General features: G+C 45.8%; 2 protein-coding genes across 5 annotated transcripts in view; both read right to left on the bottom strand.

Moving 5' to 3' along the window:
- Positions 1–22,626, bottom strand: part of Sema6a (semaphorin 6A) — a 120,291-nt gene extending 97,665 nt beyond the window's left edge. The window contains exon 1 of one of the 4 annotated variants that reach the window (XM_032885791.1): positions 21,685–22,626. The gene's annotated coding sequence lies outside the window, so the exon portion shown is untranslated. The remainder of the gene's footprint in view (positions 1–21,684) is intronic. The other 3 variants (XM_032885788.1, XM_032885787.1, XM_032885789.1) reach the window with 3 other exon arrangements.
- Positions 4,744–5,362, bottom strand: LOC116884644 (cytochrome c oxidase subunit 6C-2-like). Its single transcript, XM_032885792.1, has one exon. The coding sequence runs from the start codon at positions 5,118–5,120 to the stop codon at positions 4,890–4,892; it is 231 nt and encodes a 76-aa protein (XP_032741683.1). The 5' UTR covers positions 5,121–5,362; the 3' UTR covers positions 4,744–4,889.
- Positions 22,627–23,043: the final 417 nt, after the last annotated feature.

Genomic DNA, 23,043 nt, shown 5'->3' with positions numbered 1-23,043 from the left:
AATCTTATCACAAGGGAGGTAGAGGCAGGAGGACTAGAAATTCAAGGCCATCCTAAACTACCCACATATGCTGAGAGTATATGGCCAATTTGGGATTTCTGAGACCCTGTCTCAACAACAAAACTAAACAACGAAACAGGATTTCAACACTGACAGAAGAAATTAGCTCCACTTTCAGCCTTGTGTCACCCATGGGCACATTCAACAAGTAACACTGCACATAAATGACTGGTGACTTCAAAGATGAATGGCTTTATGGCCTTCACGGACTGTTACCTGGCTTAGATGCTTGACATTACTAGAAGAAACATGGGTGGCAGAGTGGAAGAAGGAGTGTGAAGGAAGAGGGTGGGACATAGTAGCTTGGATAACAGTGAAGGTATCAAAATGGGTGCAGGGCTACAAAAGCCAGATCCAAGTGTTCAATCCTTGCTGTGTGCTAATTTCTAGCATATATACCCATGCACATATACATACACACACACACAGACACACGTGCAAATTCTCTAGGCTCATCTCTCTCCAGCATGCTTACATAAACCCACAGAGGATGGGGGTGGTGAGTTCTTACCCAGTATTAACAGTGTAACAAGTATTTAAAGCAATCCACACATACTGACTCATTTAATCCTTATGGCTACTTATGAGGCAGCCCCAACTACTACTCCACTGTACAAGACAGCAAATAAAGACATAACGAGGTTACTGTTTGCCGGAGGTCACACAGTCAGAGTGATGCCACATGGATCTGACTGTAGGCCCTGGCTGTACTGTCTGCTCCACACACACGCACTTCTGTTTGCTGGAGTCACTTCCCTCCAGCCACCTTTAAGTCTTGTTCTAATTAGTGGACTTGGACACACTAGGTATTACATAGGCTGTAATCCAAACTTCCACTATCGGCTTTGTGTTTACAATTAAATGCAGACATGCAAGGACAACGTCAATAACCTTAGGATGTGTGAGTGTCTGGGGACAACTTTAAGCATCAGGAGCCATCAACTCTCTGACATCTAAGGCTGGGCTTTGGAACAACCACAAGCATTCTCTTCTAAGACATGGTGCCCAGTGCAGATAGAGCATCCATGTAGTTATCTAGACTAAGCCGAGGAAACAGCAAGAAAAAGACCTGCCGGTCACTCTACCCCAGAATGTCACTGACACCCATCGAAGAACCACGAGCACTGTAAGAGCCACTGGCTAGGTCTCGGTCTTTAACATGTAAAAAGACACGTCTGTGGCCTAGGATGGCCTCCAATGTTCACACACCTTGGAAAAGAAGTTATCTTGTAGGCAGCTGTCCACTAACCATGCTGGACAGTACCTGGGTAATATGTGGAGGGAAATATTTTTTAAAAAGACTCATAACTTTATACAGACTGTTTGTGTTGCGAGGAGAATGTTCCTTCTATTTCTCCAAACGAGGCAAAGACGGGTGCGTACGGTTCTGTTAAAACGAAATGGGATGGTAAACAGAAACAGAGAAAACCTTCACTGATTACTTGGCCGCCGTCTGGGTCAATTAATGATTTGGGACTCAATGACATTCCTCTAGGCTCTGCTTCAGTAGAGGATGGCGTGGCTATCCAGTACACAGGCCGCAGGAGAATCTAGTCAAAAAGGCCCGGAGAGTAGGAAAGGTAAGACAGCCCACTCTAAATGCACTGGGCTGTGTCATCACTACTGGGGGGAAGGTCTCACCTAGTTTGGGAAGGTCTGTTCACACCATAATTCCTCACACTTGATTGATCTCCCAGAGAATATTACCAATGGGGCAGCTTCACAAATCCAATAGGAAATTATTCCACGAGTGTTCCCAAGTTGCCAGATGTGACGAAAATGAATAACGTGCCATTCAGCCATTGTCAAATTACACCAGAGAGTCTTTGAAAAGTGTCTGGATTGTGTTCAGAGGCCAGTTAGTAATGATATAGACTCCACATCCCAGATTCAAACATCAGGGGCCCCACAGGAAGAGGACAGGCTTCAAGACACCTTGGAAGTCTTCAAATGATACTTCCAAAGGACAGTATTACTAGTTTACAATCATTTTTTTGAAAACTATAAAGGAAAAAACACCTCAAATACATACAGCACCTTGATTAGTCCACTAGGTAACTCTGTGCGACCCTATTGGGAAACTTTCACTCATGTATTTACTTTAAACACATTCACCTCATTTACCCTTAAGTATATGAAAAAATCCATCAGTCATAATCTTAGCTCAATTTCTCCTAAACCTCAGTGTTAGTTCAGGAGTGGGAGCATGTCTGAACTCCAGGTTTCGTCCCTCACAGGAATTCAATCTTAAACACCTCATCTCCGGCACGGCTTTGGCTGATCACAGCTTGCTGTCATTAGTGTCTATTTAATATGGCAGCTGATGCTTTTGTGGTCCCTTTGCAAATGGGGCAGAGAAGAGCCTTGGGGAGGAGTGAATTCTAATTGCCTGCTACAGGACTATGTGGCGCTGCCTGTGACAGCAGCAAATGGGGAAAATAGGAAGGCCTTAGAGAAAGACTGTTGTAGTAGAGTGGAATTCCTAGAATACAGTGTGCTATAAAATGAGATTTGGCTCCACAGTGCTGGGGGAAAACAATGGGCTCAATAGTACCCGGCACTGGTTGCTGGGCATATTCTAGCTCCTTTAGTCAGAGCTGCCTTTCATTCATGGGAGCAGAAGCCACGCTAGAAAATGGAGGGGAGGGGGGTGTCTTACTGTTGTAGAAAGCCTCAGCATAGCATATCAGGAAAACCCCAATATACTTGCAAACAGGAAGAGTACTAGGGTCAGGACATCTCGCTTTTTCCCACCCAGCTGGATGCAGCTTCAACAAAGACTATATTCTCTTTTAAATAAGCAGCTGTGATTAGGAAAATGTACCCAGCATCCTGGCTGGATTACATAGGTCATATTTTAGAAGGAAGTAGAGTATAGGACAGATCTTTATCTCTGGAAAGAGGGAGTGAATGGGATACAGGAGAAGAGCACGGAGAGCCCTCTAGTTAGGGAGAGTCCTTGTCTATATCTATCCATGGCATGATTCTGTAAAGAGAAGCAATGAATGGCAGTGGGGATCAAAATGTTTTACGTCGCATTTGTAATACTGCACTCTGATGTAGAGTCATCCGCCAATCCATGGAAGGCTCAGAGATTCCATCAGTACACGCCAAGAGTGACTTAGAGTTTCTTCCTAACTTGCAAAATTGAAAGGAAAAGATGAGCAAACTCTAACTCAAAAAGTGCCTCAGATACTTTAGTGACTACTGAATTCAAAAACTAGCCCTTGAAGGTCGCACATGCAGGTGCACAGGGTGGACGCAAGCCCATGTAATTATTCATGAGCCGTCATCAAACCAGTTTGCCCCTAAAGTGCTTGCTTTAATGTCAGTGTTTTTTAAAGTCCATTTTAACCAAAGTGTATATTCAAAACTCCATTGCAATGGCCACTAGTCAGTAATTAGCGGGGGATGGGGGTGGGAGGATATGAGCTATACTGGTTCAGTTAGAGATGCTCACGTGAAAGCAGTACATAAAAATTTTCAAAAAACTTTTATAAATAACTTTTATAAAAATTGTGCACAAATACTGCACAGAAAGCAAAATTGTGGAGAAAATTCTGCACTGAATTTGGCTTAGTAAGTAGGGGGTGGTGGCAACTAGGTAGCCTCTGATTGGCTGGCCACTTTGTAAAGGTTTGCCCTGTACACACACAGGATAGGTATACATAAAGCAAGCATTGTACAGTCTTCTGGAGGCTGTTTGCAAGAAGCCCTGTGATCCAAAGACTCTAGCTCTGGAGAAGGCTCCGAGTCCAGTAGGGCCTCCACCCTCAGTGGACAGCCAGGCTTGGGTGGGGATGGTCATTGGTGGCCCTGCCTACTCCTGCCTTACTTGTGAAGATGTCAGGACCCTGCCCATTAGTGCCTCTTCGGATGAAGCATTTTGTGTTGTGAACAGCTGTCCACTAACATCTGGTCAGGGTCCAAATCCATTTCATAAGAAACACCAAACAGCTGTCAGATGTTCCCAACTTTGGATGAAGACCAAATGAACACAAGCTTTGCTACCACTGGGGAGGACCGCGGTTCCCATCATGTCTCCAGAGACAGCCCATCTCCAAGCTCCTGCTTGTTAGCACATTCCCCGCAACCCGACCAACAACTTCCTTACTTTTTTGTAAACTAGGCTGCGATGCCCATTTGAGCAAACAATTGGAGTAGATAGTGCCAGGATTGATTCTTGCTTACTTGAGGGTTTCTGATCAGTTTGACTTGGACCTTGCCTCATCATTCTCTTCTGTTTTGTTTCTGAGACTGGGCTTGCCTTCAGACTTGCTCTGGAGATGAAGAGGGTCTTGAATTTCTGATCCTTCTGTCTCCCATGTGCTGAGATAGCAGGCGTGTGGCCCCAAGCTTGTGTTTATGCTGAATGTAGGAACCAGAGCTCTGAGCTCATCAGGCAAGCACCACGCCAACTGAGCCACACCCCTAGTCCACTTACTTTCATTACCTATTTTTTCTTAATATGTGTATTTTACTTTTGATTACACTGTATACAATGTTGACTTTACTTTCCATGATATGTATACGCGTTTGTGTATTTGAGTGTGTGCTGGTGGGGAGCAGAAGAGGATGAAGGGTTGCCTAAAGATGCAGTTATAGGCAGTTGGACCTGGCAGCTGAGTTCGTCGTTGGAAGGCATGCATGTCCCTAACACCTGAGCCATCCCTCTAGATTGGGTTTTTTTTTTTATACTGTCCATATAATTAATGTTTATTGAGAGAAACTACTCCTTAGCTCACATATTCAAGTTTCATAGTTCAGGAACACAGGTCAGCAATGAACTTCTATGGAGCACAATCCAAAGAATTCTTTGCATTCTGAAATCACTTCGCACTCTGAAAGACCCCAGCCTTCCTCACCTCTTCAAAATCTTTCATGGAGTCATAATTCCTGTAGAAATCTGCATAAGCCTTCTTTCTTGGTTCAGCCACGCCAAACTTGTAGGCAGCAGCAACTCCTAGGGCCACAATGAATGCACCAACAATATGAACCCATAGATGCTTGGCCAGAAGACCACGCATTTGTGGTTTTGGCAACAGCACACCAGAACTCATGGTAGCCAATGTCCTCTACACCAACGTCCTTCCTGGTTCTCAGAGAAACGGAGAGCCTTCTCTCTAGATTGTTTTTTAATCTCCAGTTTTTCCATATCCTCGTGGAAACTTTCTAAAGCGAAGGAGTAAAGTCCTGGTCAGAGTAGGGAGTTGTTTTCCTACTGGCCACTGTCCAGAAATTAGGTGTTTTTGGAAACCAGGGGTGTAAAAGGCTGGTCCTCAATTTGACAGACCAGCGCACCAGCAGGTGTGGCTAATAAACAATGTGTTGCAGTGTTTGGCAGAAAATAAAGTTGTTTGCATTTATATGTTGGTTTTGAGTCTAATAGTAAGTTAGAAGAGACTTCTCTACTGTCTTTTTGAGTGACAATACTTGAGGCATTAAGATTTCCAACACAACATCACTTGCAATCAAAACCTTGCATTCCAAAAGTTCATCCAGTGAGGGATCCCTTTATTAACACGAGTCTCAAGCAAGCACAGAGCTTCGTGTGCCTGGACCCTACCACAAGAGCTCTGTAATATGGCCAGGCATCAAGAGCCTCACAAACTTGCTCCTTACTGAGCACTGGACCCAAGGAATTCAGTTTCCTTACCCTTGAAGCCTTTCTCCCCATTTTGGAACTGGGCGTACATCCTAGCACTTCTGTGGCTGAAACAGCCAGGCTTAGCGAGTGAGACCCTGTCTCAGAACATAAAGGTTTGTGAGTGTACGGTCTAACATGCTTCCTAAGTCAATTATTTTAAATCATACCCTAACACACAAAGGAGCACAGGATCGTAAGGAGGGCAAGCAAATGCCTCACTAGGAACTATAGAGCTCTCAGAATTTTTGCCTTTTCCATTTTAACTTCCCTTCCAGTAACCCACACGGAGGTAGTGACAGAAAACACAGAGATTGGTTAATTCTATTAGGACGGTTTGACAGCAATTAACAATGACAGACTTTTCTTGAGTGTCTGCGTGTACCTGACAGCATTCAGGTATACGTTATCTCAATTACCCTATAAGGCAGGCACAATTAGTCCCATTTTACAGATGAAGAAAACAAGGCACAGACAAGGCACAGAGACAGACATAAAGTAACTTCCCAAAGAAGCCACTGTCAACCAAGTAGCAAACTCCAGAACCCATGCTTTGAACTCCATCAGGACATCATGTATAAAGTGGACTGTCTATGCTGTGCCTGCGTGGCGGGCATCAGCGGGCTCTTCCTTGTTCCTTCTGGTCTTGGTCTTAAAATGCCAGACAAGCACCAGCAGCTGCAGCAGCTGCAGCAGTACACCGCCATTGCTATGAAATATGACAGCCGTTCTGCTGCTGTGCACTGAATGTACTTGGATCATTGACATGCCGCCTCTGAAACTCAGGCAGAGTGTTAGCATCATGGGAGCGTGCAGAAGTAGCTGCTGAGTCTAACATTTTCTCTGCACTTATTGGAGACTCTGGATTAGGGTCATTCCCCAGCAAAGGGAAAACAGAGTTGGCACCCACTTGTCGGCACAGGACTGATGCCCAGTGTGACCGCAACTAGGGGTTTTCATATCATCAGAGAGCAAAATGCTAAACTTACTTTTAGACGGTTTACAGCAGGGAGGAAATGCACTAGGCTGAGAACTCCAAGGATGACCGCAATTTTCTCGATACTTGCTGCTTTTACTTCATCTTATTTAAAATTCCTCCTAAAGTGATTTACAGAGCTTATTTTTAGCACTTATGGATCTTTTGGAACACAAAGCAAATAAATAAATAAATAAATAAATAAATAAATAAATAAATAAATAAATAAATAAATAAATACCATTTGAACCCTTTATTGTAAGTTTTTTAACTTTAGGGGCCCCATGTAACTAAGGTGGCTGCTGATTAAATGGTAACACTCAGGAATCTGAACAAAAGTGGGTGCGGTGAGGCCAAGTGCCACTAGAGGGCAGCCTACCAGTGAAGTTAGAGACAAGCTGTCCCACATCTGTGCAATAATTTGACAAGCGAATCGATAAGTGATGTAAATTCAGCTCTCAGCATTAGGATGTCGACTAAAAGGTAGTGCCAGTTTTTTTTTTTTTCTCAAAGAACCCAAGTATTAACTTTCAATCTGAATGTGCTCTTAAAATACAGGTTTTCCCCATCTAGAAACTAAGTCTGTTAAACCGTCCCCAATCCTGGAAAACACTTAAGTTTCTCATCTCTCATCTTCTTACTGCCCACTTTTAATGTTCTGTTACTTCCTCATAACATTCAGCCTTGTTTTGGAACTCTTAGGTAGAAATAAGACTTTCATGCTACAAGTTTTGGTTATAAAACCCCCTAAGAAAAAAATGCTACATGAAAGTAAACAGAGAAAACTCGCCCTTCTGGAGACTCTACAAAAAGATAAATATTTCTTAATATTTATACTACATTGGAAGACTCATCTGGGCAACCATACAAAGTCAATATTTATCTAAAGATTAGAGCCACAAAATGAAATATGAGCGACCTCAATCGCCTATACCGTGAAGATGTTTTTAATAAAACATTAAACAGCACATTCTCCCTTCCACTATGCGAGCAGTGTTCAGTTTTAGTACAATGCAGCCCACGGAAAAGCACTCATTCACACACGCCTAGTTTTTATATGAGCAATGTCCGCACACAGGGTGGTGCTCAGTCTTCCTCGTGGTGTCTACCTTTCAACGTCCTGAGAACCCTCTCAAGACGAGGCAAAGCGTCAGAGCTGTGGGGTAAAACACAAGACAGTTCATGGGAAGGCCTTTAACACAGCGCAGAGGTGGGGTGAGAGCAGGACACCCTTTGGTATTCAGTCCACTGGATATGACTTAAACACCAGATACAGTGGCTGCTAGCTAAAGACTTTGTTAACCTGGCCTCCTGTCTTGACCAGTGTCACTGCTCCCATTCAGTTACCCAGGTGGGGCATCTTAGAGCTCTTTGAAACTCATTCAGCTCTGTACGCCATACATCTAATAATGCCATACAGACAAATAATGTCACACAGACAATGAGTTCCCGAGTCCTGGTGGCTGAACTATGCCCATACGGTCAGAGCTCTCCTGTTCTCTCCTCTCATAGTCCTCAAGTGTATATGTACTTCAGAAAGAAATATTTGATGATATCATCTTCTTGCTGAAGACATGGAACACAGGCCTGTGGCCCTGCCCTCTGCAGATTCACAGTTAATCAGACCATTCTAAACCCATTCACCATTGCCTGTGCATCAGGGAGGATGTTTCCTTGCCCAGAGAAAGCACTAAATGTCTAAGCGCTGAATTAAGGGCAGCTGCTCTCTGAGTTAGCCCAGTAGTTAAGCTAAGTCACAGTAAGATGGCTGCCAGAGGGAATAGCCATTTCGGCTGTGTTATGGGTCTATTTATTCCTGCTTTAAAAAAAAAAATGCATTTCTGTCCCATAGGTGCATTTCACAATATCCTAGGAAGTTATTCCCATCCAGTTCAACTTTTTGTCCCTCCTGTCCCACCCAAAGTCACAAAGTTGACACCTCATACTGTTTTCACTCCAGCCTTATAAATCTGAAGCCCAAATAAAAATGCCCTCCATTGTCAACTGGTCTTCTTTGGGAGACTTTTGTCTTAATAATACTTCAGGAGTCTCCAGGGACAACACCCCCTTCAACAATGCTCTCCATCAAGAAGAAAGAAATCCAGGACCTAATTGCTCTGCGGCCTCTACGGGCATTCTCAGACAGCTTCTAAATGTGTTCCATATCAGGGTTCAAAGTGCAGTCAGGCAGAGGTGAGAATGTCTGTGGCGAGAAACTGTCCTCCTTTTACAAATTATGAAAGTTCTGAGTAATCAACACCATGACCTTTTAGATTGGGGGGAGGAGAGGCTCTAAAGGTTAAAGACCTTGTCCCAGGCCTTTCTCTTATCAGAGATGCGCTCTCTCGGGCAAATTATTTGACCTCTCTAACCTTCAGTTATCTCATCTTTAAATTGAGCATAATGCCACCTGCCCTGCCTAACCCATTATCATACCTGCCCTACAACCCGAAGTTGTAATGATCTGAAATGAGGCAACATTTGTTGACACGCTTTGGAAAAAATACACAGTATAGGCAGTGTATAAATGAGTCCTTATTACTAACACTCTTGACTGTGATCAATGCGGCCAACTAGTTCTGATGAAGGACTTGGCAAGAATGCTTGAAAGGAAGGCCTTCCTTTACAGAAGGGCCCCATAGGTGCAGCTCACGGCTGGCAGCCCATCTTTTCCTTTGAGGATAGGGACAAGTTGTAGCCATACTTGGGAGCGGGTGCTGTGCACAGTAAACATGGGCGATGCACTGGGGTGTGCACATCATGAATACTTTTCATAGAACAAGCCCTCCAGGTAAGGTTATAAGGCTAGGTAGGATTGATAATACACAAGAAAATACATGGTCTTGGCCCTTTCATTTCTGCTGCGAAGAATTTGCATTTCAATAATAATGTGATAATGCCAAGCTATTCACGACATTTCGAAGGCTTCTCTTCCACACCTGGTGTGCTAGTGAGATCTGCTGAAGGCCTGGATGTGGCTGTTTTCTCACAGCAAATGTTGTCCTCTTTATTCTTGGGAAATGGATATGGTTGGGCAATAGTAACAGGGCTTGTGTTCTAGGCCCAGTAAAATGTGACACAAAAAAGCTCCACCCTCTGAGATATCCCTGGAGAATTAATTAATCAGCATATTCAAGATGTTCAACTTCCCCTCATCACAAATGAGAGGAAACACCTTGTATATAAATGTTGATTTTTTTTTAATAGAAATGTCCCTGGGTTATGTGCATCTCTTAAAAAGGTATCTAGGGCCAGGGAGATGGCTTGGCCAATAGAAAGCTCTTACTGTACTAGCCTGAGTAGCTGTGTTTAATCCTGAGTCTATGTAAGAAGCCAGATGTGGTGGCAATCATTGACTGGAAGCTCCTGGGCCAGTTAGCTTGGAGTACAGAGTAGCAGAAGCAGGAGAGACTCTGTCTCAAAACAAAGGGGAAAGAGGGAACCACATCCTTAAAACAGAGGTCTTCTGACCTCCATGTACCTACCCAGCACACATGTGAAGAACTGCGTGCATACACATGCACATACTCTTGGCTCCCTATGAACTGCCTCCTTTCACTTCCGACATCTCTCCACTGGTCAAACATGGATCCCACCACAGAATGTTGCTGCTGCATGCTGTGGGAGATGGCTCTGGAAACTACCTTGGGTAATCACGATGCTCAAGCACAGTAGAGTGGATATTACAAATCAATTCAATTTTGGTGATTTCTCATTAAGATGCCTACAGATGGGTAGGTCTAATTATAAAAGCTAAGCATTTATAATTCATAAGCACAAATTATGCTAAACTAGATGGGGCTATATGTCATTAAGGTTTCATATAAGCTACAGAATGATTGTTCAGACTGAAATTTAATTCTTAAGTTGGCATTTATATATTATATCTAACTTTTATTAGGCTCTCCAGTTAAAAGTTGAATGTAAATAGCACATTAACATTTATAATTCAATTTCTTCATCTCTGTAAAACTTGATCATGTAAAACTCATGACACAGAAAAAGTCTTCTAACCAAGAGTTAGACCCTGTTTCCTCCCGAGTTTTCAAAGTTCCCCAAGCATTATGTTTAGCACTCACTAAAAGTGCTTCTGGGCACAGGAACGGCTGCTTGGTCCTCAGCCTCCTGTATATAGCATGCTTTTGTTTGAAAGAATTGGGACATTACCCAAAGTCCTATTTTATTCTTTGGAAGAAATAGGAATCCAGCATAGAGCTAGTAAATATCAGAAGATAGAACAGATAAAATCTTGAAAAGGTAGTTGTTCTTCAGACTCAAAGGTTCCGTGCATGGTTTATAGGATTCTGGTTGTTACTCTCTTTACATGGCCATTCGGGTGAGGAGGCAGGATCATTCTATCACACTGAGAACCCAGTGTGGTTTTCTTTGCCTAGTAATTTATGAAGCACATGCGTGCAACCCTATTGTGCAAAATGTTCCACCTAAATACAGTTACTACCCCATCCCGCAACACTGGTGATCATCAAACTTGCTCCCAATCCACTTGGTGTTTGATTGACACCCACACAGAAAGCACCAAATAGGTTTTTTTTCTAAAAATTGCATTGCAATATTTTGTTTAACTGGACCAAGTGGTAGCCACGATCTTTTTTTACCATCAAGAGGGCAATGAACTAAATTTACTGAAATCCTTTTAGAAACAGAAAAAAGCTTTGATCTTTTTCCCCTTTACTTTCCCCCTCCATCTCTATATAAATGCATATATATGCATGTACATGTGCATGCATCTGAACATGGATGTGTGCATGTGTGTGCACATTGCATGTGTGTGTGCATGTGAACCTATGCTTCTGTGTATATGTCCACATATGCAAACGAACACGTGCAGAGTACTGCAAAATGAGCAGGAACACTTTCTTACCCTGCTTCACTCCTCCCCCAAATCAAGGGTCTAGAGTTCTGAATTTACAAAAGCATGCTTTCTTTGCTTCTGAGGGATACATGAGGGGGAGGTGAAACATGGCCACTCAGTAATTGCAACCTATGTGGAAAAGAGGCAGACCACATGATCAAAAACTGATGTGACACTTAAAAGTGTTTCTCCACAAGGAATCTGGGTGCCCAGAAGCCTGGTGAAGCCAGTAGCAATTACGGCCATGTTAACCTTTTCATTTACTTCACATTATTGGTCTCTAAAATCAATCATTCAGTGTGGTTGGGTAAGGGAAGTGTCTTTAGAATTGGCGTGTGCATTCAAAATGCTTGTTGATTTGCGCAGGCATTTTGGCAAGTGAGGTCTGGGGAAATTTAGAATGGCTGCTTTGAAGCTCACTTTGAAATAAAAACTAGTCATTTTCTAGGTTTTTTTTCTTAAATGACTAATTTTCTAGATTAGTCCCCATTTGTAATGATTTCAAAGCTTGCTTCTTCTGTGTCTCCTGGATTTTCACTTGCTGCTTTGCATGCCCAGAATTCAGCCCAATTTGTTTCTTCCAGTGTAAGATTTCATTTTCTATGTTTTAATCTACAAAGGAATCAAGCTGCTTGGCTTGGACATGTAGGAGTTCCAGAAAGTCCACTTGAGAAACAGGAACTAAGACTTTGAAACGCATATAAACATGTGTGACACAGGGCCAAACTGGGTAAGGACCGCCAGTTGTGGCCTACCTCACACAGGAGGCACAGCACCACAGCCTGTCTCCCTTCCACAGCATTGCCTCCCTCCAAATGTCTTCTTGAGGTAGCCACACTCAACTAGAGAACTTTCCCTAATCAGCAGCCCGGAGGCAAAATATTAAAATAACGAACAAATGAAAATGTTAATCTGCTGGAGAGCTGATGTGGTCATGAGGCCCGCTGGTCCAAGGTTATCCCTTTGTTGTAAAAGACAACAAAATGGCCTCAAATGCCTCAGCAAATATTAGATTTAAAAATGGTGAGGATTAAACTTGAAGTAAGGGTCAAACCTTTATATTGCAAAGCTAAACACAAGGCGTGGCCCTAATGATGTCATTGAACTTACTTAGCAACCGGCAGTGCCCAAACCAAGCTAGGAGAAGGTGACATTGTCAGCAAAGTCAGGGATACCTTTGTTTACCTCCACACTTAGGAATAGCCCTTGATGAGGAGGTCCCCTTTGCCTCCTTTCGGGAGGATGAAGGTGACATCAGCCTTTGGACTGTAATCTTTTTCACTGAGGAATTCTTTCAAGACTGAGGAAGAGGCAAATCCTGGAGTAAATACCAGCTGGACGTACACATAACAAGGTCCAGGGAGAGGCTCTCAGGAGTTGCCGCTTTTAATCTAGCGCTGAATTACACCAGAAGCAGCTTGCAGCTCTTCCAGAGCACCCGCTGCCAAAATAACTGCAAGGCTTGCAAGCCCTGGTGCCTCAAATCTTTCCCAAGACACCCCAATACTAGCTGAGGCACTGAAACTATGGCAACCGAATAAGAAAGCAGCCTCCATGATTAATAGATGAAGATCCCCGCGATGGTGTCTAGCTGGGACCATCATTCATCGTATGAACAGAATTAGCACAGATTCCATCTCGAAAGCCATTAACAAGAATTCTTTCAAAAAAAAAAAAAAAAAAAAAACCCCAGCCATTCCACTACAAGCGCTGGAGTTTCAAAGGCTCTGGGTGATTTCCTTTCTATTGCTCATTCACTATGCAGGGATGAGACTCTGCCTAGTGACTCAGATACTCACTTGTTTTTACAATAGTGAGATGAATGCAGGAGAGAAGAGTTTCCCACCTGGGTACCTGGGGCCCTAGAATAAATGCATTCAAACCCCCAAATATGTGAATGAAGTCACATGCTTCTCAGAGTGAGGAAGGGGGAAGGGCAGGGACTGGGTCACCTGAGGGTGTTTGCAGAATGTGACTGTCATGAAGTATTCCATTCTGGGGACAGGAGTATGCCCCCCATACTGGGTCTGTTGGTGTTCACTTGGCTATCTGACTCTAGGGCATTAAAAGTCTGGGAAAGGGGAAGGCAGTACTGCCGATACCATAATGCCAATGAGAAGATGACTACTTTCCATATGGGAAAAGTACCCAAAGGGAGAAGGAAAGGAGGACCCATCACAGACTCCTCATCTGTAGAACTACCACACAGCATCACACAGTAATTAAGAGATCTTTTTCCTCTTCTCTGGTCCATACAATGATTTTTCTTCCAGAGGGATGCTTTTATTGTATAAAATGCCAGTTCCTGTCCTGGTCTATCTAGGCATCAAATCAAGTCATGGCAGAAGGTTGGCCGAGGAGGAATTGGAAACCACCGAGAAGCGCACCTTGCCATGTTAAAGGAAGTTTCAAGTCTAAAGGTGGTACCTATGTGGAAATATCTATTGCTAATCACCCTTTCAAAGTAGTAGATATCTCGTCTGCTGCCTGGAAAGAGCTAGCCCATCACTCTTTGGGGCATGTTAATTACTGACTTGTTTCACTCTTCCCACGGCCTCTCCACTTACACAACTTGAGAAGCCTCCTTATCCCCAGAGCTGAAAATAATTGTAATTCTCAGGGATGGAGGGGGTCCTGGAGGACACAGACAGGTAGCATCCTCAGGGAACTGTGGTGATAGTATCAGTTTATTTATCCTTCTGTTGTGTCTTAGAAATCAGATTTTCTTTTTTCCTCACTGATAAGTCTTGTCCCTTGACTCTCAGATTTGGTGGGAGGGAATCAATCAGTCCAGTAAGTTCTGGGCTCTGCTCCAGGTGGCCCACCACTTCCTACTTGACCTGGAGGAAGCTTGGAGACCCTCTTCTTCCCAAACTCATTCCAAGTGTGGTCAGGGAAGATCCACCCGGCCCCCGACGTTGCTACTGTTTTAGCTGTACAGTGCTGTGATGTTTCGCCTGTGCCTCCCTTCTCATGTTTGGGTGTGATATCCCTAGAAAAGGATCACAGCCCCTCCTCCTCTGAGAAAAACTGTTCACACGCTTCGAAGCTCATAACACTGTGGCTGGCTCATGGGTGATTGTTCCTTTGGGGTCCAAGGGCTGTTTCCTTTGTATCCTCTCTCTGTATTGCAGATCCGCCACCACTTCCTTCTGTTCTCTGCCCCCACAGAGCAGAATCAGTGTTTCTGAAACCAATTCCCAGGCCATTTTCCATGACTGTAGTTACCCACATAAAAGTAAGCCTTTGTGTTGAACGAGCGCTTTCGTGTGCCAGGCATTGTGCTATTTGCAGGTGTTAGCCTGCCTAGTCCTTAGCCTCTACAAACTCTTACACTCTCAGGGTTTACAAACGGAAACCGAGACAGAAGGAACAATGTCAGCCGATTTGTAATTACCAAACACAGATACGCGCATGTGTGTGTGTGTGTGTGTGTGTGTGTGTGTGTGTGTGTGTGTGTGCGCGTGTGCGTGTGCGTGCACGCGCTAATTTTGACCTTCTGGACCTGTCCACTGCATCCCACCTGTAGACTGAACTTCCCCAACCGCAATGAATTTGCCCTTGTTACTGCAAATATGGAAACTTCCTTCAGAACTCTTAGTTCACCCTGACATATCTGTTCTACATTAATGGCTGCATTGACATTGATTGCAGAAGAATTCTGTCCCTATTTTTTTTTCTTCTATAACGTCTGGCAGACTGCCACTCTCATGACCTTGCTCCCAGTAATGGTCATATTGAAAGCAATCCTTACTTGATGCAGCTGACATTCTGATTGATACAGCTACCATCCACACTGCAGTAGCATGCTAGAAATGGGCTGTGTGTTTTCTATGGGTCTCAGGAAATTGTTAATTTTCATAATGTGGTTTATATTCAGGCCATGCCAACAGTACACAATGCTCATCTGATGATCCAAAAGACAATGTATAGCCTGCCTTATACCAGGGTCTGAGACAAAAAGAAGACTAGACATCAAACTTTTCAAACTGCCAGTTATTTTATGAGATATAATCACGTTTCATATTATTTCATATCATTCTATCTGTGGCCCTTCAAGGTGAAGAATGGGCTTACAATTCCTAGAACTCACTTAACATAATGCAGCTTCAGGGAAGTAGCATGTCTCCTCCAAGAAAATAAGAGCCTGGAGAGCCAGTCTTCCAGGTCTGTGTTCTCTAACAGCTGTTCTGGCACAGGGCAAAGACGAAGGCTAACAGGGATATTACATTTTCCCCCGCACCAGAAAAAATTATTGGGGGGAAGAAAACAGTTCAGTAGTCAGTGATTGGAATGCCGAGCAAATGAGACGAGAGTCAAAAGCTCAGGCCCCAAGTGCTGGCTGGCTACTTCTTAGCTCCATTTCTTGGCAAGCTGATTTCTCCCTAGTTCAGACCTCCTCCAGCTACAACCAGGTGTCTAACAGATGTGTACTCTTGGCCCTAAAAGGGGGCTGGGTGAGCCTGTGGGAATGAAAAGACTCCAATCCATTATCAAGACTGGAAAAACAACACGCTGTGAATAGTCCACTAACAGGAGAGGAGAAACCGTGTCTGTGTACAAGGAAGCCAGCAGATGAACACTCATGCCTGCAGGAAGGAAGCATCTCATTTGAGACAGAAGAAAAACAAGGCTGAAAAAGAGGTAATACTAGGCTCCTTATCTACAAAAAGATGGCCTCTTGGGCTGGAGAAATGGCTCATTGGTAAAGACCACTGATTGCTCTTCCAGGGGTCCAGAGTTCAATTCCCAGCAACCACATGGTGGCTCACAACCACTTGTAATGGGATCTGATGCCCTCTTCTGGTGTGTCTGAAGACTCATACATATAAAAATAAATACATCTTTAAAAAGAAAAAGATGCCTTCATTATTCATGCAACAAACACAGCATGGAAGGCCTGTGGTGGAGCAGGCAGGATTTTCTTTGTTAAGGGGATGGGGATAATAAACCGTAAAGATACCACTCACCCTCTTGGTATTGTGTTCTGGAAGATGAGGGTAGGAAGTCAGAAGTCAAATAAATCAGGTGCACGGAAAGGCTTTGCTAAGAAAGTGGTATCTGAGCTGATGGCTCAGCGGTTAAGAGCACCGACTGCTCTTCCAGAGGTCCTGAGTTCAATTCCCAGCAACCACGTGGTGGCTCACAACCATCTGTAATGTGATCTGGTGCCCTCTTCTGGTGTCCGATGACAGCTACTGTGTATCATACATAAAATAAATAAATCTTAAAAAAAAAAAAAAAAAAGATCCCCATAAAAGACTTCTAGGGCTGCATGCCTGCAGGTGCAGGTAAACTCAAAGAGCAGTGGAAACCAGGGAGAGGGCAGAGCGCAGATTCTGTGCCAGAGGAAGAACTTAAGCTTTTAGTAGGGAAAGACAGGCTGGCTGAGCTGGCCTAGGAATTTCTTTACTTTTAATTATTGCTGCGTTTTAGCTGCTGTGTTGAGAAGTTGGTAGGAGCCAAAAGCAGAAGCTGGACAACTAACTGGGATGCTGGATAGCCCAGCAGAGGAGGACTATATGAGGGCCAGGGAGTTGTAGACGGACAGTGCGTGTCTGTCCTGAAGGTGGAGTATGCCACTGCAACGAGCCTGTGGGATAAAAGAAGCAGGGGTTGAGCATAGGCTCTGGACATGAGCAGTTCTTGGAATTACCACCGTGGAGGTGATGGAAAAAGCTAATTTGGGTAGAATGAGCTAGAATAATGCTTTCTGAACATGTTAGATTTGAGGTGTGTATAAGGTCCAAGAAGAGCTACCTACTCAGTGTGCCCGGCTAGTTACTCTCCTGTCAGGGAGAAGTCTGGGAGAAGAGGTCATGTTACATAGGTATTGGTGTGCTGGCAGTGTACTACGATTCTCCATGACTGCAATTACAATTACTCTAATAAAAATGTTTTGCAAGAGCTTGCCTGTTTCACCAAGCGAGATGCCCTTGAGTGTATACCACTCTGTAATAGTCCCATGCTAAGTAGCCCTGAACTCGCTTCTCCCTTGAGGTTTGTGGGTCTGACATCTTATTTGCCCATTTCAAAGGGATTAAATGCCTCCCTCCCGTCCCTACCTTACCATATCCCCAAGAGGCAGCCATGTGGTTGCCAGAGAGAATAGCTTGGTTGCTCTTGCAGTACATTTTAAGGCAAACGAGAAAAGCCTTCACTCTGAAATAAAAATATCTCAGAGCTCTTTGGCTCCGGGATACCCTAGGAGAAGAGGCATGGCTAGGGGAGGGCCCAGCAGGATGCTCCAAGGCTCCACCTTCCCCTGGCACAAACCTAGGTGCTATAACACAAGGTTCTTAATAACTAGAGCAAAGCACATCCAGGCTGGGCGGAGGACAAGAAACTGTCTTAACCGGAGGGAGGGTGTGGTGAGGAGGGGCAGTGTAGACATAGACTTGATGTGGAGGGAAATGGCAGGTGCCTAATTACAGCATTTTAATTAGTTTGGCTTGTTCTCTGATTCCCTTTGTGTAAACAAATCATATGGAATTGCATACCAGCTCTCAAAGCTAGTTCTAAAATGTTCTTTCAACCCATCCATGCCCCCTTACACTAGTCTGTAAAGAACTAGCCTAAGTTTGTATGGGTCCCATACAAACTTCCTTATGCAAAAAAGTATCCCCCCCCCATTTTGTATGTAAGTGCAATCGCCCATTCGGAGCATAGGTGCTTACTGTAAATTTAGTACAAGTTCTTAAAACCGGGCTGCTTTATTTTTATTCAATGGCAACAGCCTGGGTAACTCTTGCCATCCATCCTTAACACAGCTTCCCTGGTGCAGTGTCACACGCCTCCTTGAAATTCGAACATTCTCCCTTTTAAAAGGAGAGCAAAAAGCACTAGTAGATGTGGAAAGAACTCTGAGAGTTGTGTATCTGTGGACAAAGAGTATCCCTTATTATCACTGTGGAATAACCACTCACTTGAAAGCACTGGCTGTTTTCGTGACAGGAAACACAAAAACCTGCCTGCTCTACAAGAACATAGTGAGCCATGCCTGACAACTCATTCATCCGTTTGTTCATTCATCATTTTCCTGAGTGTTCTACACAAGGTCATATGTATTTTCCCCCTCTTTAAATGTAGGCATTGTATCTAACACATACTCTTCAGGTGATTCCAAAGGTAATGACTTAGGACGACTGGGAAACATTATGCAGACTGCATGTATTCTTGGGGATGTGGCAATTGCTAAGTGGTCACAGCTGTAAAAGGTAACACATGAGGGAGACTATCACTCCCAACGGCAGTAAACGAGAACTATAAATAGAATACTTCTTTGCATCAAGATGAATCTAAAGAATCCTAACAAAAACCAAGGTCTCAAATCTGTTGCACCTCTTCCCCTTGCTTAGATTAGCCTTCATTCAAGAATGAAGCCAAAGTCTGGGTTACTGAAGATTCCAAGAGTTACTATGTAAACAGAAATGGGTAACCCTAATACAAACAGCTAAGGCAATTAAGTTTTAACAGACAGTTTAGGTTGAGAGAGGGAGACACAGATCTGCCACTGTATTTAAGGTTAGGTTAATAATTACCTTTGGTGCCTGGAGTAGTTTAATAAAAGTTTATTGTGGAAGACTAAACGTGGAGTTTATAAACCATACAAAACGCTTGCTATCTTGACTTCTGGTAGCTGTTCGGGTAAGGAGGAAAAAAAGTCTGGTATTTCATTCAAAAAAAAAAAAAATCCAGTACAGGAGTCTCTACAGGGGGTGGGGTGGGGTGGGGATAGAGCTAAATAAAGAATTAATGTATCTGAAACCACTAACTCCTGCCATCACAGTAGCAGATGGTGGATTTGACGCCAAAATATAAGTCCGCCAGGGGAAGGAAGGCCCAAATCACCAGGATTAAGAATAAACATGGCAAAAACCTCCTTACCCAAGAAAAGCATGAAAACCAGAGGTGAGGGGTCCTTAAACGATAGCCTTTTCTGAGACTACAACGGAATTAAATTGCAAGAAAAGTTATGAATACTCTGTGGTGTGTGTGTGTGTGTGTGTGTGTGTGTGTGTGTGTGTGTGTGTGTCCAGGTTTCAACCAATTTTAAGCCTTTCAAGGATTCCATTCAGTAGTAACTCGATTTTCATCCAGAGTAAACAGGGACAGATCCCTCTGTGGCTTTGCTTGGTCACCACACTCAAGGCAGCCACAATTGCTCTGCACCGACTGTGGCGGAATGGCCGGCAGGACTGCCCACTTCTCCACAGGCTAGAGGCCAGCCCTGGAAACGCTTGCCCTGGAAACGCTTGCCCAGGCTAGGAGGACAGCGCCTCCAATCGCTCCTCTTTCTTCCACTTCACAAACACCTGGCCCTGTGCGAGCGGCAATGCCTTGCGCCTGGCGCAGGGGGTTCGGGATGCTGCGCTTGGAGCCAGAAACTCGTGAGCCAGCGAGCTAGAGCCAGTGTCCACACGCGCCCTCCCAGTAGCTTCTGTCCGCCACTTGTGGTCACACTAGCATCGTGAATTTAATACGTCCCAACACCGCTCCCCCATCCCCCACCCCCGCCACGGCCCTTCTCCAGTTGCTGGAGAACCTGGTCCAGCAAGTGCGGCGGGCCAGGAGGTACCATCCTCCCTCCAGTGGGCAGGCGTCTAGCTCCTGCTCACATCCCAGCTGTCCGCTCAGTCGTTCGCGGTCAGAATGAACACGCTGAGCCCTCGTCTGGTTGTTTCCAGGAGTCTTAAGCTATCACAGAAACTTTCCAGAAGCGCCTGGTACAGGGGCTCTGCACTGTAAAAGGGAGGAGGCGCTGGGAAAGGAGCGGCGATCGAGCGGGAAAAAAAATGTCGGGGTCCGGTTTCTCTCCCTGACACACGCAGTACCAGGACAGTAGCCTGGTTCTGTACAGCCCGCGGGAGACCTCAGATCCTGCTTCAAACACTGTCTCCCTCCGTGGGGAGCTAAGTAAAACGCGGCAAACGGGGGGAAGTGACACTATCCACCGAGGGTCGCTAAGAAGGAACTGCCCAGCTTGCTTCAGGCTCCCCACAGCCCCAGAGGCAGAGCTCCAGGACACAGCAAGCAGGACACCCACAATCTGCAGCCCAGCCGAGCCTACATCAGAGTGGCAAGCCCAGAGCTATCTATCTCTTACCAGGTCTCCCCACCCTTCCCTCTCCCGGGGTTCATCTTTTCTCCAGAGGGACCGCACAGGTCTTGGAGGAGGGCGCAGCAGGGGCCAGCCCTAGCTTGGAGAGAGAGAGAGAGAGAGAGAGAGAGAGAGAGAGAGAGAGAGAGAGAGAGAGAGAGAGAGAGAGAGAGAGAGAGAGAGAGAGAGAGAGAGAGAGAGAGACGCAGCTGCGACAAATGGTGCCCTGCTCGAGTGGGAGCTGAGGCAGGGGACAGGACATAGGGCGGGGGCGCCGCGCCGTAGGAAGACACTGTTCCTAGGCACTTTCTCCTGCAAACAAAGCCCGGAACCTCTGGTGCCAGCAGCGACTGAAGAGTGGATCCCACCAAGAGACAGGGCGCGCAGATGCTCAGGGCCATTACAAGTTTCACGCACTCAACCAAGCCCAGCCCAGACCCCGCACTGATAACAAAAGATCCTCATCTCCTCTCCAGCGTCTCCGCACAACCATTTCTCCCACATCAGAGCCCAAACCTGTGGCTGGACACAAAAAGCCGAGTACTCCCCAACCCCTTTTAGCCCTCGAAGGCAGAACCCTTTCCCCTTCCCCAGCAATCGCCACCAGGACCAGGCGCTTTAGAGAATCCCACCCTCCAGGGCCGCTCTCCTCCTTACTGGCCCAAGAGTGAGCTCGTAGACTCCGGTAATACACACACACACACACACACGCACACACACACACACACACACACACACCCCACTGGGTAGGACAGCCACCCGCTCGGTCTCGGTCCGGGGCGGCGCCGGTGGTGTGCGCGACGCGGGTGAGGAAGCTCCTGACATGGAGCCCGGGGTCTCTGGGGTTCAGGACTGAAAAGAGCTGAAGGCAAGACTCGGGGCTACTCCCCCCAGAAAGGGACAACGCTCAGGAGACAGAGCCGTGAGACCAAATCAAACACAAGCACTACAAAGCGCACCCGGGGTAACCCCGGGACCCTCACCCCAGCCTGGATCCAGGAGATGGGGCGCCAGGGATGCCATAGCCATACCTTTTCGGTGCATCGACGGGCAGGCGGCCGCGGCTCGGAGCGGACTGGCACGGCGTGTATCCCATTTAGTAATCCATTATCGAGAAGATCTCTCTGGGCCTTGAGCTGCGCTCTTTCCTTCGCAAGCCTTTGTCATTCCTACATGTGTGCTTGTCTCTTTGGGGGCAACAGTCACGGCGATTACTTTCTGGGATGCAAGCGAGCTGTGTTCATCTCCAATGACAGAAGAGGAGGTGAGAGGAAGGCCAAAAAGAATTTTAAAAATAAAAAAACTGAAAAAGGAAAAAGAAAAGAAAAGGGGGGAAAACAGAAAAGGAAGAAAACCAGCGAGGACCAGGGTAAATGCTCAAGAAACTCTTTTTCCAAATCCAGATTCCACTTGGATTCACTTCTGAGTCCCCTCAGCTGTGCCAGCGCCCATTAACTAGTCATTTCAGGGCGGGGGGCGGGGTAGGGGTTGAGGCAGAGGTGCAGGGCTCTGGGCGGCTCTGCAACCCCGAGTGCAGTGTCCCGGGTGTGGCGACGCTGGCCGCGGCCGCACGCTCCTAGGCGGGCATCTCGGGCAGTCGGCACCGCGGAAAAGCGCCTCTGCTGCGTCCCGAGCGCCTAGGCAGCCGAGTGCGTGGGGAGCGGAGTTGGCTGCAGCCTCACCCCGTGCGGCTCACTACTCCTGTGTCACTGGAGAGGCCGACGCTCCGGGCGGAGCCAAGTCCCGGACTGGATTGCGCAGAGCGGACTCTCCTCCAGCAACCCCGCCTCCCTGGGCTGGCGTCTCCTCCGACCCGAAGGAGAGCTGTGATCTGTGTGCGAGGGAGGAAGAGGGAGAGGGAGGCAGAGAGTGCGAGCAAGCCAAAGGAAGAGGAGACCTGCTGCGGTGCGGCTGCAGGTGGAGCTTTGGGCCGAGTCGACAGCCCGGCTTCCTATCACTTCAACTTCCCTCCCCCGGGCGCTCACCCGGGAGGTCCCAGCGGGGGCGACTCTAGGAGAAGCCCAGCCCCTGTCTCCCCACCCCCACAGCTGCTCTAGCAGGGGGGTGGGAGGGGGGGGAGAAGAAAAAGAAAAGATATCCCAGACAGCATTGCTGAGCCCTGCCAAATGAGAAAAATAAATAAAAATAGACTTGGTGAGGAGCGAGTTACAAGAGTTTCTCCATCGATTTTCTTAAATGGAAAAGTTTTAAAAAGAGTCGGCGAATCTTTCTATTTCTGATTACTGTATGAGGAGGTTGGTTCTGGAAGTGATGGACCCTCTTCCTACCCAGATGAATTAGATACAAGACGATGTGGTTAAAAATAGTTCCTACACACACTCGGTCATAACATTCGCTAAATAAGCACATAAACTACTGTGCTGAGAACG

The sequence above is a fragment of the Rattus rattus genome, chromosome 15 (genome assembly GCF_011064425.1).
Source record: "Rattus rattus isolate New Zealand chromosome 15, Rrattus_CSIRO_v1, whole genome shotgun sequence".
Taxonomy (NCBI): Eukaryota; Metazoa; Chordata; class Mammalia; order Rodentia; family Muridae; genus Rattus; species Rattus rattus.
This window is presented reverse-complemented; position numbering and strand designations above follow the sequence as displayed.

Bases quoted from the DNA above. Each gene is read 5' to 3' on its own strand.
- LOC116884644 (XM_032885792.1), bottom strand. From the start codon at position 5,120: ATGAGTTCTGGTGTGCTGTTGCCAAAACCACAAATGCGTGGTCTTCTG.